This window comes from Cuculus canorus, chromosome 5 (genome assembly GCF_017976375.1).
Source record: "Cuculus canorus isolate bCucCan1 chromosome 5, bCucCan1.pri, whole genome shotgun sequence".
Classification (NCBI taxonomy): domain Eukaryota; kingdom Metazoa; phylum Chordata; class Aves; order Cuculiformes; family Cuculidae; genus Cuculus; species Cuculus canorus.
Window position 1 is genome coordinate 11,927,704 of NC_071405.1, and position 16,122 is coordinate 11,943,825.

The following is a 16,122-nucleotide window of genomic DNA, read 5'->3' on the forward strand; positions in this document are numbered from 1 at the left end:
TAAAAAAAAAAATTTCCTTGCTATATAAACTCCTACCATAACAAAATATGGTTATATGAGGTTTGTCTTGTAGCAACAAATTTCCCATTTTTTCTTCCAATTTCCCAACGTTTACAATTGCTGTTGCATCCTATCTTCTGTATTAGTCCTGCTCGAGCATGAATAAAACATTCATTACAAAAAGTAAATACTAACATTTTTCAACTGAAGGAATTAAGACCACCTCCATTTGATTAAAAGTTTTGCAGATAACTTTATAGAAATTTAGAAAGTCAAAAAAATGTATTGAATATCCTATCATCTCCTCCTGATGAGACATTATTCTTTGTTGTACAGTTTATAGCGATTCAACCCTTTAAGCTTCACAATGGCTCAAATACTTCAAACTTCTGCCACTACCTCTGGGAGTTATTTCCACAGTCCACTAAAATCAGAATACTTAAAAAAAAAAAAAAAAAAATAGGTTTCCTAGCTTTCATCCTGTATTTTCCCTTTTTTCCCTTTTTCTTCCCTGAATCATGGAAACTCTCATCAACCAATCTGTTGCACCCAATATTACCGTTGTCTCCTTTTTCTCCTTTGTGGTGCTATGAATTAAGATATGCTAAGCACATAAAAAGTAAGGACATCATGGTTGGAAAAGCATCAAACGTAAACAACTTATTTTCTTATTGCATTTTGTAGGCAAGTCATAGGAATACTTAGATTTCTGTTGCACTTTAACATCTATGATTAAGGAATATCACCAGCACCAGAGTCTTATCTGCTACTGAACCTTGCTCTCAGAATATTAAAGCATCATTCAAGGGAATACTGGAATCTGTTCTGGTCTCCTGGGAAACATTTCAAAACCATATCAGGATGTTTCCCTGCCGTGAATCTCCTCTTTTTCTTTCTTTTCTTTTTTTTTTTTTTTATCCATATGTTAGGTATTTACACGAAAGAAAATCCTGCAAATCCCTTCAGAAGACTACTTTTAAAGGAAACACAGCAGGAATATTTTGTTCTACCTAGCAGAAGGATTTCTAGATACTTGTTTTACTCAATCTCACACAAAAAGAGAAAAGTGAAAGCCTAAAACATCCACTCAGCAATTCTACTAGCAGGTCTGTCCTTGCACCTGCTCTTCACCCCTTTATAGTGGCACTAGAACAATCAGCAGAATAGACAGAAGAAGCAATTGTGTAGTTTATTTTCTGCCAGAAAGGACAACTTTGAATGATTAAAGCATTAAATTTGCCTTTATGGTGTCAAACCACACTTAAATTTTTTCACTCCGTTGTAAAAACAGATTATCTGAACACATTACTATCCTGTCCTTGTATAAAACACAGGACCATGCATGCAGCAACACATTTCTTTAGCATCTTTAATATATTTAAAAAAAAAAAAATCAAAATACCTCTTTGTGACTTTTTTTTTCTATATTGGCACAACGATGATGCTGTTCCACTGACACAACCAGGATGTCCTTTTCATTTCTGATTACACAATTTATAAAAATTACTCTCCAGGTCTTGAACTATGTCCTCACTCAACTTCAAACACTCGCTTAAAATATTCAAAACCCCTAATCATATATAAAGTGCTGTTACAGATAAAAATCCATGATTTTATAAGCTGCACTTAAGTGGAGGCCCCTAGTATAGTGAGAACAATTTAATTTAGTTTTGTTCCTACTATAATAGGCATTTTCCTTGAATTGTACAGATATGCTGCATTTCCATTTTAAACACAATTAAACAGTAGCCGCAAAATGCATTATTTCTAAGTGTCATATATTGGCCAACTAAACAGAACTATTATCTTGACTTTAGCTGTATATGTAATTTCATTGGTATTTATTGATATGATACAATCATCAGGTAAAAAAGAAAGTAAAGACGAGAGACAAGCTTGCTGAAGAGAAAAATAGGGAAGTATCTGCTACAGTATGGTCCCATGGGAGAGGATATGGATTGTAGAAAGATAGAAGGAGGACATAAGTCATTGAGTGGAAAAAAATATGTAGAATCAGCAGAAAATAAATTTGAGGTTCTGAAGAGCCAACTGAAATCTAAATGAGAGTCAGAAATATCAAAGAGCTCAAAAGAATCAGCAAGTCCTGTGTAAGCAATTTAAGAGGGCTAAATAAAGAATTTAATGTCTACTGCTGTGTCTCTGACTCCTTAACAACAAAATCCTGCTTTCGGCACAATTTACAGCAGAGAAATATGGAATAACTAAATGTAAAACAACTAGTGAATACAAATTATGAGGAGCAGACACAAGCACCTGAGAAGAAAGAGACGTGGCGATTTCTAAAACATATTAACTTTGTAAGCATTAAAGAGAAATTGTGAAAACAGAAAAATCAGATTTTAAAGAACAAGAAATGCAAAATAAATGCACAGGAGATAAAAGCAAAATTTTCTCTAACACTTGCCAACATATTGCAGATTTGTATTACAAATACATAGTCCTCTCAAATTCAACCATAGAAACTTAAACAGAAATAGCTATATGCAGAAAACATTGCAATATATCATAATATCTGTCTACACTGTGGCACTCCCTTCAACAGAGAATACACAGAGCTACATATACTATTTCTACACTTCTTTATCCTGTGAAACACTTCTTTCCATTTCCCTCAAAAATGCAGTAAAACTCAAGCTTTAAAAAAAAAAGTGCTAGATAAAAGGTTAAGTAACAGCTGCTATTCCCACTGGACCAATGCCTAAAACCATATTGATTTTTATCTTTATAAAGTCTGCATGAAGTTAGTCTCCATACAATTAAGCTTAATAAAATGCAACTGTCTAATAAAAACTGTCTGTGACATGTGTAGCTTCACAATCCATAAGTGATACATCTGAAAATGTGTTATGTGTTATGGATAACATAATAGAATACATCAGCAAAACAGACATGGTTTTCTTTTTTACATTAAGTTTATTTACATATTTTCTTCTAAGAGAGATTTCTATGTTCAAAAACATACTAAATGCTATGTTTATAATAAGCTAGTAGGAATAACACTTATTAATCACCTGTCATCCATTCATTATGAAACCTGCCTTACTAGATCGTAATGAAATCTTGGTGATGTTCACTTAATATTCCTATTCCAGAAAACACTTCAGGTCCCCGACAGAACATTCAGGCAATCTGCACTTTCTTCCCATGAGTGTTCCTATACCGTTCACTGGTTCAGCGCCTAAAAGACTCTATAAATATCATTTTGTTTATTTTCACCCAGGATTTCCTGTAGCATCTCTCACATCAGTATCTGAATGATCTAGAATCACGACTGCATCATTTTTGTCATTGAAGTAAACATCCTCAGTGGACAGACAAGAACAACACAAGAGAAAAAGGTGTGCTACTAACCTCAATTTGTTAAGCTGACCAAGCAAGGGACCACGTGCATCAGGACAAGCTTCTCCCTCTCAGCCACACCTACACCCTCCCCATACAATTACCTGAGATGCATCCCAGCTGCCACTCCAATGAACTGACACAACCACACCTGGGAGAAACACAGCACTTTCTCCAAAGGCTCTCACTGTTGGGTGGTAGATGAGAACTGCCATGTGACGGAGGATTCTCCCTTTCCTCTTTACGCTGCTTGTCCCTCAGTCTCTGCTGATGGTTTTATCACCTGAAGTCAGTAGAACCCTACCATCAATCCAGCCCTCAGTGATACCGTGACAACGAAAATGAAAAACTTAAGACAAGCTATAAGGAAATGCCATACTTTTAATTGGACACTGATTCTATAGGAGCTCTATCTTTAAGTGACTTGAAATAGTGAAAAAAAATCACTAACTTTACAACTTTTCCCTTTGCTTTCTAGAGACTTTGTGGGAACTACAGATATCTGAGAGCTTTTTCAAAGGTCACAGCATAATTTATAATAGAAAGCATTATCAAGTGCAAATATAACTGTTCCTGTCCCATCTGACTCTAATCTTTTTAATTCATTGAAAATACTTATTTTCTGAATACATCATAATGAGAATTACAAGGGAAGGCAAAAACCAGCTAAATTTACCACATCTGGAATGCAAATCATTTGCTAAAGAACAATATTCTTATCAAGTTTCATGCAAATTTGTGTTTGCTGTTGAGAAAACTCTTCAGGATTGCGGAAATGCAGCTATGTTAATAAGCAGATATAAAAAGCAAGTGCCAAAAACAAATGCCCATCTCGCTTCCTACAGTTTTTCCTTTTCTCAAACACTAACTCTTCCCTCAGCATATGCCTCTCTCAGCAGCCAGCATCTGATATGGATTCCAGATGGAACAAAATGTACCTCTTAACTTCACTCAGAAGTTTTTATTTTTATCAGGATCCCAGTGATATCAGCACTTCATCAGCTGCATCGAAAACTATGTGAACCAAGCCTGCTCAGAGAATATCTGTTAGCCTAGAACAGCTGTGGCCACTCATTCCGGATCTGCTTTGAATGGCATTTCCATTGCAGATTCAATGAAAGAAAAATGCTACGTAGTTAACTTCGTCAATATGCTTTGTGAGATCACCTTTTTTCCCCATATACAAAATTAACATACAAAAAAGTAAAGACTTGCATTCAAAAACTGTACAGGAATTAAATTGGAATTTGAACAACTCTAGGCACAACTTAAAAATAAACCTAATTTCTTACTCAAGAAAAATAAAGATAATGGAAACATCTAAGACAACCAGTCTGCATATATTCTCGTGTCTCTAAAAATCGTGCTCCTGTGCACTGTGTGCAATGATTTAGCTACATTATGAAAAAAAGGTGAAGGTCAAACTGCACCTAAATATCTCTTGTCAGTTAAATAGCTTAAATAACTTACATTGGCTAGTTTGAACCTATACTCAACTGCTCTCTGATAATGGTTTAGTCTTTAGGGATCTAAAAATGTTAATCGCTTTTCTGGAAACATGGAAAACTTAAAACAAGTGAGCTTTTTTGCTGTTGCCAGACCCCAGATAATGCAGGCGCTGTCTTGGGGAAGATCCTGTACCACTGCATTAAGTAATTTGTTTGAAAAACCTTTCCTACTGCACTTGGAAGAGTCACTGAAGAGCAATCTGACTGTGAGAAACAGTCCAAGTTTTAGCAGAGATTAGTTACAAATTCCCATAATCAAAGTGAACAGTAGTCAGTCTTTCAGGAGGCTGTAAAGGAGACATTTCCATTTACCACTACACATTCCAAGAAGGTTAGAAAATTAGTATAACCTATCTAACCCAACAGCAATTTAAAGGGTCTATTGATTTAGCTTGTACCTGAACTGTAGAGTGGTTTTCTCAAGGGGAATTACAATATGAAACCACTTATCAAGGACAAGTCCACTCTTTTTCAGTGATGCATTGTACCTTACAGAGTTTCTACCCAGGTGTTTAACTAAAGCAAATATGCATGAAGGATTTTAATTATACTGAATTACGATAGTACGAGATATGACAAAGGATTAGTTACTTACAGGGTGAGAGTTGTATTTAAAGTATTCATGTTATCATTTGTGCTGACTACGAAATCTGGTGTATTGACTTGCTGATAATTGTCATTGTTTGCTCCCCCCACCCAAGGCATGATCTACAATGAAAAAAAAGAACCCAAAAAATCAGAAAGTGACAGCTGCATTTTCAGACCAACTGCTCCTTCCACCTGGTGCACATTCTTACATGAAACCAAGAAAGGAATTGTACACAGAGGGAAAAAAGCCTTTGCACATATGACCATATATATTTATATCTAAAGATGTACCAAGCCAAAATACAATGTGTTTTCCTTTGTATTTCTTTTTCTTGAGAGTCAAATTGAAAATACTGGAAATCCTACAAAAGTATGCTTTTCTAGTTATGTGTACTATTCATTATCATAGCAAGACTCTTTTCTTTCAGTAACTTCAGAGAAGCAGGGGTGATGTACAGCCTTTATTTACACACTGGCAGTAGAATCTAGAAAAAAAGCTTACACATAGAAAATCACACATTCCTATGTAGCTCAGAAATCAAAAGTTATATTTGTGATAAAAGACTTCAGACACTCATCCTTCAAATTCTCAGTCTTCACAATTTATACGACAAGCAACACCCAGCACAATTGTGCCCTTGTACATGTGCAGAAAAGCCAGGACTAGGAGGCACGACTCCAAACGCATTAAGACGAGAACTTGAAGAATCCCATTCTTACACATTTGCTCAAAGCCTAACCCATCTTTCACCTGTATTTTTTGTTCCCTCTTTTTGTTGCATGACTCGGCCAATACTCACATTTTTCAGGAAGTAAACATCGTGCTTGTCTGTAACAGCTTATTTATGGCATGCAGTTCAATTACTAAGACTGTTATTAAGATGAAATAACTGAAGCACAACAGCAGCAACGTGAAATGGCAGATCAGCTCAGACCAGGAGGACCTTCTCTGGACAGAGATTATTCTTATCTGCATACAGTACATCCTTACCCATATATAAGGTTTTCAAAGATGATAAAAACATGCAAATAGGAAAGGGAGTTGCAGCACATTAATTACAGCAAAGAGACCAACTTAACTATCATGTCAACAGAGTGGTTGACATTGACCTCAGTGGAAGCTGCATTAGGAGCTACATAATGATCTGTGACTTTCTGTCTGGATGAATACTTGAGTGTCAGTAATTTGTGCTCACTTAATATTAAAAGTGGTTATTAATTAATACCAAAAGATAGGCTTTAAAGTCAAAGTTGGTTGGGCATCACACCATCATAACAAATATTTTGTGGCAATCATCATAATGGGAACTCCAATGTGAGTCAGGAGCTTCCATTCTGGAAAAAAAAAACCAGATAATTCAGCAAATTAGAAGCAATAGAATGCTAACTATTTTAATGCAGTTCCTTAGAAATTATGCTATGCACAAACCCCTGCATTTTTCCAATAACACACTCCAGTAATAAAATTAGACAACAACTGAACATTATATACACATCTCGTACACCTGAAAGGACAGTACCTTTTGAAATCTACTTCAATGAAACAGATCCAAATGTCTTGTAGCACAGCATTTAATGTCTATGTTATAAATCTGGTAGCAAACTCACTAAGAATTACATAGTCATCACACAACTCTGGGACTGCTGTTTATCTTACTATCTTTAGTTTACATTATAAACAAAAATTTGCAATTCTTATACTTACAATTGTTTTGTGGTTAATTTTATGAAGGGAAAGCGAGAAAACAGTAACAATTTTACTATTCATTCACTTTTTCCTTATGGCATTTCATGACATGAAATAGTCATTAGACATATACCTTCCTCTATCAGCTGTACAATTTTGACTTTATGAACCCAAAATACGATGACATCTCCCTTGTTTTCCTTACATAGCCTACTAAACTAATGCATGCTAGCCTAAAACACAATGTCCTTTCTTAAAAGGACCACTATTAATTTCTATTTATATCTGAAGTAGTCTTATTGTTACTAAAGCTATTTTCACTGTTATTACAGCTGCATGTGCCTATGGAAACCAAGGACTGATGCTATACTCTATCACGTTAGATGACCAGAATTTTTCCAAAGAGAGCTAAATACTGCACTCATAAGATCATCTTCAAAAGTTAGCTAGATTTTTACTTCAAGTGGGGAAATATGAGAGGAAAGAAAGCACAAAGTGGCTTGAAGGAAGAAGTAGCAACAAATCTACAGAGGCACAAGCGAGACAGCTACACCCCTCATATACAACAGCGCAGTTATTAGTATGTAGGAGAGCTAGGTTCATATTTTCAACTCCTTTAGCTCTTGTTCTGACAACAATGTAAAGCAAGTGGGTTTTAAAGCACTTAGAGGCAACACATAGTTCTTGCTACACCTTCCTTATGTTATTCACACATTATAGAGAATTAAATGTTCATCGTGGCAGGAGAACAACAATCTCATCCCTCATGTGAATGATTCTTTGAAAAAGAAAGAGAACACCATTCTCAATATATTAGCCTATTTGTACAAAGCAGAACAGCTATAAATAAATGGGATTGATGGGTGCTTCGCCTTCTCACCTTTCAAAGTAACTAATTAGCTTCATATTTCATATGTTAAACTTTAATTGTAGTACAAGTACACAGCCTGTGTAACACAGAACACTTCGAGGACTTTGAAACATTGGAGAGGGGGAGGTTAGGAAAAAGGAAATATAATTTATTTGATCATAGTTGTTGCTTGGCTAAGGAATCAAAAATAACTGTTCATTCAATCTCATTAATTTTAACCCATATTCAAAAGTCTATGCTTATAAATATGTTTATTATAGCTTATTAATTGAAAAAAAACCCAAGCCTAGAAAGAAGCCAGATTTTCCCTCCTGGCACTGCAGATTATTTGCTTTGTTTTGACACATTCCTTTCACTGTATGTGGTAACACCAGAAGTCCAATATACCTTTAGGGTAAGAAAAGAGTTTTTGATTGATAAGTAATTGGGCTCCTTCACCTTTCTCTCTTTAAGCAAGTAAGACTGGAAAAAAAAATATATTAAATGAACAGCCAACTCAAAATAGATCCAGCACAATACTCCTGAGGAAAGGAGAAAGAAAGTCCTAGCTCCCTAAAAATACATTCGTTAAAATGGTAGTCAGTATTGTTATGTGGGACCCTGCTAACATTGCTCTGAGAAACAAGTGCAGCAGTAATATTAATTCTTCCCCAGGATGCTCACTCAACACACTTCTGGAGAACGACAGTTTCAGCATTTTATGCTAGTGATTTACACCAACCCTAAGGCGAGGTTGCCCACCAGTATAAGACAGCACAGCTCCGTTGAAGGCAATGCATTTGACAATAAGCTCCTTGTTAAAGATAAGTAATTTTTTTAGTTCTTTTCAAACTAGTTCACATTTTTGCTTAGCTATAAAAGACTAAGCAGGAGAAAGGAAAGGTGGACTGGGAGCAATTATTTTGTGTTTGCCGCCTAACATCTATCTACGCTTGCAAGCCTGAAGCAAGAATTCTTCCTTAGCTGCAGCTGATTTGTTAGCTCACACTGCTTCTACGGGGTCACTAGCATTTGTCATTACCATGACACACCTTTGACAACCGATCAAATATCGATAATAAATTTAAAACTAAAATTTAATTTGATAAATATTATTATGTCCATCTTCTCTTCAACTTTTTTTAGAACTACTAATTTATTCTCCTCTTTTGGAGGCAGTAAATATGTTCCAGGAATGTATTTTGCATTTACCCCTTGCAGACAAGAGGATTCTTAGAATGAACCAAATGCAAAACAGTACTCTTCATGTCTAGGTTTCAGTTCTGGGCCACCCTTAGCTTCTGCTAACCTCCACCACAAAATACAATTCTCTCCTACATCAGGAAATAAAGTGTTTAGGCTCAAAAGGCACTATTCTATACTCAGAAAGCAAGTTGCTCTATTTCATTAATTAACAGCCACAGGAGAGAAATATTTGAAGTTGATGTCTGTCATAAAATCTGCAGTTCAGAATTGGCTATAAAATAGTAACCTTCATCTTCTGTGAAAGATACTGAATGAGTCCTTCACATGTGTTTTCTTCGATAGCTTCTCCAACATAATTTATACAGCACATAGATTTCTTCAGGGAAGTAAGGTCTGACACTGATTGTCATAAGCACTCTGCTCCCAGCAATACATTAGCATTTTACATAAAGACTGTACAAAAGGGATTCGCTATTATCAAAATTTCATACTTAATGCTGTCAAGGTAGCTTTGGCTAGGATCACACATCCCAGAATCAGAGAAGCCGTGTAGGAGAGTGTTTCTATGAGGAGGACAGCTGTAAGGGGTTAAATTCTATTTCAACTTCCTGTGTATTTTTTTCCAAGTCATATAACCTTTTCTTTAGCGCTGCATGCAGAAAGCCTATATGCTTCCCCCAAGAGATCTCTGAATAGTTCCCTACTGCCAGTTTCCATGAATATATTAAATTCTCATCCATTATCATTCACATTAGACTGAGTTTTTAAAGTCCAGTACTGAGTTCATATAGACTACTTGATGTATTTTTATGCTACTACTTTTCATGTAGCCAAAGTGATGAAATGATGATCACTGGACCCTAGGTGACCACGACCTGATGTCACATTCATCATTCATGGTTCATTTTCTACTGCATAGTCTGAAACAACCTGTGAAGCTCTATCTGTCCAGGAAACGGGAGAGGACGGGAGAGGAGTGGAAGGGCAGGGGGGGAGAAGGGGAAGGGGGAGAATGGAAAGGGGGAGAGAGGGAAGGGGGAGAAGGGGAAGGGGGGGAGAGAGGAAGGCAAGAGAAGGGGGAGAAAAAGAACAGTATTGGAACACTTGTTTATTTGGTGGGCAGTTTGTTTTTTGCTAGCAACAGTTTAAAACACATCTAGTTGTCTATTGAACCAAAATGATACTCGTCCTTATAACTGCAATATACTCCTTTACATATTTAAGCTTTGCCCTGTAAAGCCTGTTTACAGCTTATGGGTAAGCCACCTTTGGCAAAGCTGTCTGTTTACCTTATGGAGTGTAGGTTTTTATTTAGAACAGCATGAAAAATGTTTACATTAAACAGACAAAACCGAGTGGAAAAAATGAAGTGTCTGGATCTGACTGCTTTAACAGTGAATCCTTAACACAGAATATCTTTCACAGAAACTGCTTTTGTTTAATGAAACAAAGGTAAAGAGCAAGCTCCCTTTGTTGTGTTATATGTAGACATCCAATGAAAAACACAACTTATCCCTGCCCCTATTAGCTTTTGTTGAGCTTACCATATATATTTCTTTTGATAAAATTTAACTTCCAGGACCTCTCACAGTCCAAATCCGGTGAAGCAGCCTGTGCCCAGTCAGCTCACCCGCAGCACTTGCCCAGCCTTTCCAAATGCTTTCCCTGAAAGTTCAAAACTGCCAAATGGTAGGGAAGGCACCGTCTTTAAAGCACAGGAAAGGATGATACAGACAAACAGCAGAATTCTGAGGCCTAAGGGCCTTTTCTGCAGCTACTCTTTACACACCAGTGGAGCGGAACTGTGAGTACCCCGGGCAAATCCCTGATGTAAACACTATGGAAGAAACCGAAAAATGAACCCTCTTTTAAAAAACAATGCAACGTCTGGCTCTTATTAACAAACATGGTCCATTTTACTTTTATAATCCCCAGAGTGCAATGCTGCTCTCAATCCCAAAGATACATTTAAAGACTGATAACTGCTGTATTTTTATGCTAAGCAGGTTTTCTGCAATCTCTTTTTATTGTACTTAGTTCACACATGTGCTCCACTGTCCAAAGCCCACTCATGAAGGACATAACACTACCAAGGAATGTACATAGAAATTAACTGTCCATAGGGCTCCAGCAGCTAAACAGAAAGTGCAACTGCACACCACCCAGGAGCTGAGATTCTATTATCATTATATTTATTCTGAAAGGCTCAAAGTCTAATGTTTAATACTATAATCTGTTAGTTAATGATCCAGACCTTAGGTGTCTAATATTTTGTACATAAACCTACTCCAGACATCCTTAGCCTGCAGGTTCCTGGTAGGCAAGTAATTTATCTTGACCACCTTTCTTTGTTTACTTAACAGGCTACAACCTACAATTCCCCTTTCTTTGTTTACAGCAATTCAGGTCAAGGATTTTTTTTTCCTTTTTTTTCAAGTGCTGTCTTCATTTTCTCTGGAACTTCTTTTCTTGGGCCTGTAATCTCTCATTTAGCTCCTCATCTTCGGTGTACTAGCTGCTCAATTTCTTCTTTGTGCCGGTTAACATAATTTCAATTTCTTCTTTAGCTTTAACCTTTTCTAACTTTTCAGCAATTCTTACTTGACACTCTGTTTTTTCAAAATTAATACCACTCTTCCGCGGATATCGCGCACCCCATCCCCGTCCTGTTCTCAGCTGCTCACCTTTGTACTACTTCAGTGCTTCTCCCTGGCTTTATCATGTCCTGCTTCAGTTTTCTTTCTGGTAACATTTATAAAGCCTGGTGTGAGAGGTGGATGTTTGATGGGTGCCGGGTTAGAGACTGGAGTAGGAGATGGTGGTCTTTGTTTTGACACGGTAGGTGAAGGTGGGTGAGTCTTCTGTCTAACTGTAGAAGGTGATGGAGGATGCATCACCAAATTAGCAGGAGAAAGGGATCTTCCAGGGCAGATACAGATGGCGAGGGAAGATATCTTAGCCCAGAACCTAGGGATGGATTTTCCGTCTCTAATTTCTGGGTTGAATCTGGTGAACTGGCATCTGATGAAGATACAGAGTACTTCAATCTGTCGATGCTACGACGGCACACGGGCACTTTAGGAGTTGGGACTGGGGAACTGATGGAACTGGCTGAAGCTGAGCGATCTTGCCCACCAGCCAATAATGTAGCAGTACTTTTATTCCTAGCTAAGGAGGCCTGTGTAGGGGCGAGGAGGCGACTGATTATGCTACTGTCCAGAGTCTGTCTCAACTCTTACCACCACCCAAACACAACGACCTCATCTCCCCCTCATCCCTGATGTGGATTAACCCCACATCCCATGCCAGAGCTCTGTGCCACAGCCCTGCGCTTGCTGAGGGGTGGTAGAATGGCAGCTTTATGCTTTATCATAGTATCATAGTATCATAGTATAGTTAGGGTTGGAAGCAATCTTAAAGATCATCCAGTTCCAACCCCCCTGCCATGGGCAGGGACATCCCACTAAAACAGGCTACCTAAGGCCCATCCAATCTGGCCTTGAACACCTCCAGGGATGGGGCAGCCACAGCCTCCCTGGGAAACCTGTGCCAGTGTCTCACCAGTCTTATGGTGAAGAAATTCTTCCCAATGTCTAGTCTAAATCTGCCCCTCTCCAGTTTATACCCATTCCCCCTGGTCCTATCCACACAAGCCTTTACGAATAGCCCCTCTCCAGCTTTCCTGTAGCCCCTTCAGGTACTGGAAGGTCGTTATAAGATCTCCTCAGAGCCTTCTCTTCTCCAGGCTGAACAACCTCAACTCTCTCAGCCTGTCCTTGTAGGGAAGGTGCTCCAGCCCTCCGATCATCTTTGTGGACCCATTTCAATAGCACCATATCCTTCTTACTTTGAGGATTCCAGAACTGGGCACAGTACTCCAGATGAGGTCTCACAAGAGAGGAACAGAGGGGCAGAATCACTTCCCTCAACTGCTGCTTTTGATGCAGCCAAGGATATGGTTGGCCTTCTGGGCTGCGAGCACACATTGCTGGCTCGTGTTGAGCTTCTCATCAACCAGCACCCCCAAATCCTTGTCTGCAGGGCTGCTCTCAAGCAGATATCCCCCATCGTGTACTGAAAACAGGGATTGCCCCAACCCAAGTGCAGGACCTTACACTTGCCCTTGTTGAATCTCATGAGCTTCTTACAGGCTCACTTCTCCAGCCTGTCCAGGTCCCTCTGGATGACATCCCATCCTTCTGGTGTGGCAACTACACCTCTCAGCTTGGTGTCATCTGCAAACTTGCTGAGGATGCACTCAATCTCGTGTCAATATAATTGATAAAGACATTAAACAGCACCGGTCCCAGTACGGACCCCTGAGGGACACCACTTGACACGCATCTCCATCTGGACTTTGAGACATTGACCACTACTCTTTGAATACAACCGTCCAAACAGTTTCTTATCCACCTTACCGTCCACCCATCAAATCCACATCTCTCCAATTTAGAGAGAAGGATGTTGTGGGGGACTGTGTCAAAGGCTTTACAGAAGTCTAGATACACCACATCTGTCGATTTACCCGTGTCCATTGCTGCAGTTACCCCATCATAGAAAGCCACCAAGTTGGTCAGACAGGACTTGCCACTGGTGAAGCCATGCTGGCTGCCATTAATCACCTCCCTGCCCTCCATGTGCTTTAGCATAGCTTCTAGGAGGATGTGTTCCATCATCTTCCCAAGTACAGAGGTGAGGCTGACAGGTCGGTAGTTCTCAGGGTCGTCTTTTCTACCCTTTTTACAAATGGGTACAACATTACCCTTCTTCCAGTCACCAGGGACTTCTCCTGATTGCCATGACTTTCCAAATATCATGGAGAGTAGCTTGGCAACCATATCTGCCAATTCCTTCAGGACTCTGTGATGCATCTCATCAGGCCGCATGGACTTATAAATGTTCAGGTTCCTCAGGTGTTCGCAAACCTGATCCTCCTCTACTGTGGGAGGGGTCTACCCCCCTGGTCACCATCTTGCTGTCCCACGTCCCAGGAAGGGTGAGGAGAGCAGTTATCAGTGAAGACTGAGGCAAAAAAGTTGTTGAGTACCTCAGCCTTTTCCTCATCTGTTGATACATGATCCCCATTTCCAGTCATCAGTGGGGGTATGTTCTCTTTGATCTTTCTCTTTTGATTGATGTACCTGTAAAAGCCCTTCTTGTTGGTCTTCACTTCCCTTGCCAAGTACAGCTCCAGCTGCGCCTTGGCCTTCCTGACTTCATCCCTACACAACCGGGCAGCGTCTCTATATACGTCCCAGGTTCCCTGTCCCTGCTTGCACTGCCTGTGCAGTTCTTTCTTTGTTTTTGGTTTAACCAGCAGGTCTCGACTCAGCCATGCCGGTCTCTTCCCTTTCCTGCCTGATTTTCTATATACAGGGACTGAGCACTCTTGCGCCCTGTGGAAAGCATTTTCCAGCTCTGTTCCGCTCCCTTGTCTTGGAGGACCATGTCCCAGGGGGTCCTATTGAGTAATTGCTTGAATAGCTGGAAGTCTGCTTTCCTGAAATTTAGTGTCCTGACTATACTCCTCACCTGTCCCATATCCCTCTGGACCTTGAACTCCACCAGTGCATGATCACTGCAGCCCAGGCTGCCACCGATCCTAACATCACTGATGAGTTCACTTGTATTGGTGACCATAAGGTCCAGCATTACTTCTCCTCAGGTGGGGGTCTCTGTCAGCTGGACTAAGAAATAACCTTTGATGCACTCCAGGAGTCTCCTGGATTGCCTGCAGCTTGCCGTGCTACTTCTCCAGCATATGTCTGGGTGGTTGAAGTCCCCAAGTAGGATGAGAGCTTGCGAGTGCGAAGCCTCCTGTAGCTGGAGGAAGAAGGCTTCATCAGTTGTCTCCCCTTGATCGGGTGGCCTGTACTATACAACAACTATACAACAACCAACAACAACGTTGTAGCTATATATCTTCAGCAGTGATAGTGGAATTGAGTGCACCCTCAGCAAATATGCAGACGAAGTGGAGCCAAATAGTGCAGTTCACATGTCAGAGGGACAAATACTATATCTCCTGGAAAATTATGGCCCTCCTGAACTGTCCTGTCCTCAAAACTGTCTAACCTTCTAACAGCTCTCAGCCTAGCTAAATTGACTTCTGGAATAAACTCTTTCCTGACTATCGAGGAATGAGTAAAATTAGATCAAGCCTGAGAAACAAACACACCTTCCCAACACATCTCCATTCCATCATGCCTCTCTCAACAGAACTGAAACTATGAATAAGTCCTACAGAAGTAGTTCCCCTAAAATGGACTATACTTCGTCCAATGTACCATATGCATTCCCAAAAGTATGATTGTGGACAAAAAAAATCATAAGAAAAGAAACCAGTTAGTCCTGTGCCCACTGAATAAATCCACATGCAAGCCACATAGTTGAGAAGAACCTGGTATCCATTGGAGGCCATTCTTACACAGACACTTCATCCATCTCTGACCTCTTCTTCTCATCTTCAAGGGAGTTCTGTAAAGCATTTTCAATTAATAAACCAGAGTAGGAAAAAGAATAACTCCGGTAGATATATAAAAACCATAGGTACTATGAAGAGACAGCTTTTAGAGGCTGTAATAATTTGCTCCCTCTCCCGTTAACTTATGTTACCTCTCTTTCTCCTCTTTTCTACAGCATAAAAAATCATATCATGCCTTTCTTGCTAAATCTTCCTCCACTTCTTCGATGTGACACATGCGTTCCCCCTACCACCCCCCACCCCATACCAAATGAGCAGTGGTTTCATTAATGGGCGGAATTTTTGCCCAGAACCAAGCCACACAGCAAATGCCAGTCAGGATCCTCATATGCAATCTGACTATGAGTCAACCACTTTCATCCCATAAATAGGGCAGCCCGAGTGAGCCTTCTCTGACCTCACCCTGCTAGGCAGTGTGGCTGCATGGCAATGAACTCCC

The 16,122-nt window shown here is 39.5% G+C and overlaps 1 protein-coding gene across 3 annotated transcripts in view; it reads right to left on the reverse strand.

Moving 5' to 3' along the window:
- LUZP2 (leucine zipper protein 2) overlaps window positions 1-16,122 on the reverse strand; it is a 190,336-nt gene that overhangs the window by 117,234 nt on the left and 56,980 nt on the right. Inside the window, exon 1 of one of the 3 annotated variants that reach the window (XM_054068775.1) lies at window positions 3,465-3,490. The exons of the other annotated variants lie outside the window; for them this stretch is intronic. Within the exon in view, the coding sequence (XP_053924750.1) occupies window positions 3,465-3,475 (11 nt within the window). The 5' untranslated portion in view covers window positions 3,476-3,490. Of the gene's footprint in view, window positions 1-3,464; window positions 3,491-16,122 lie in introns of those variants that run through there. 3 annotated transcript variants of the gene reach the window in all.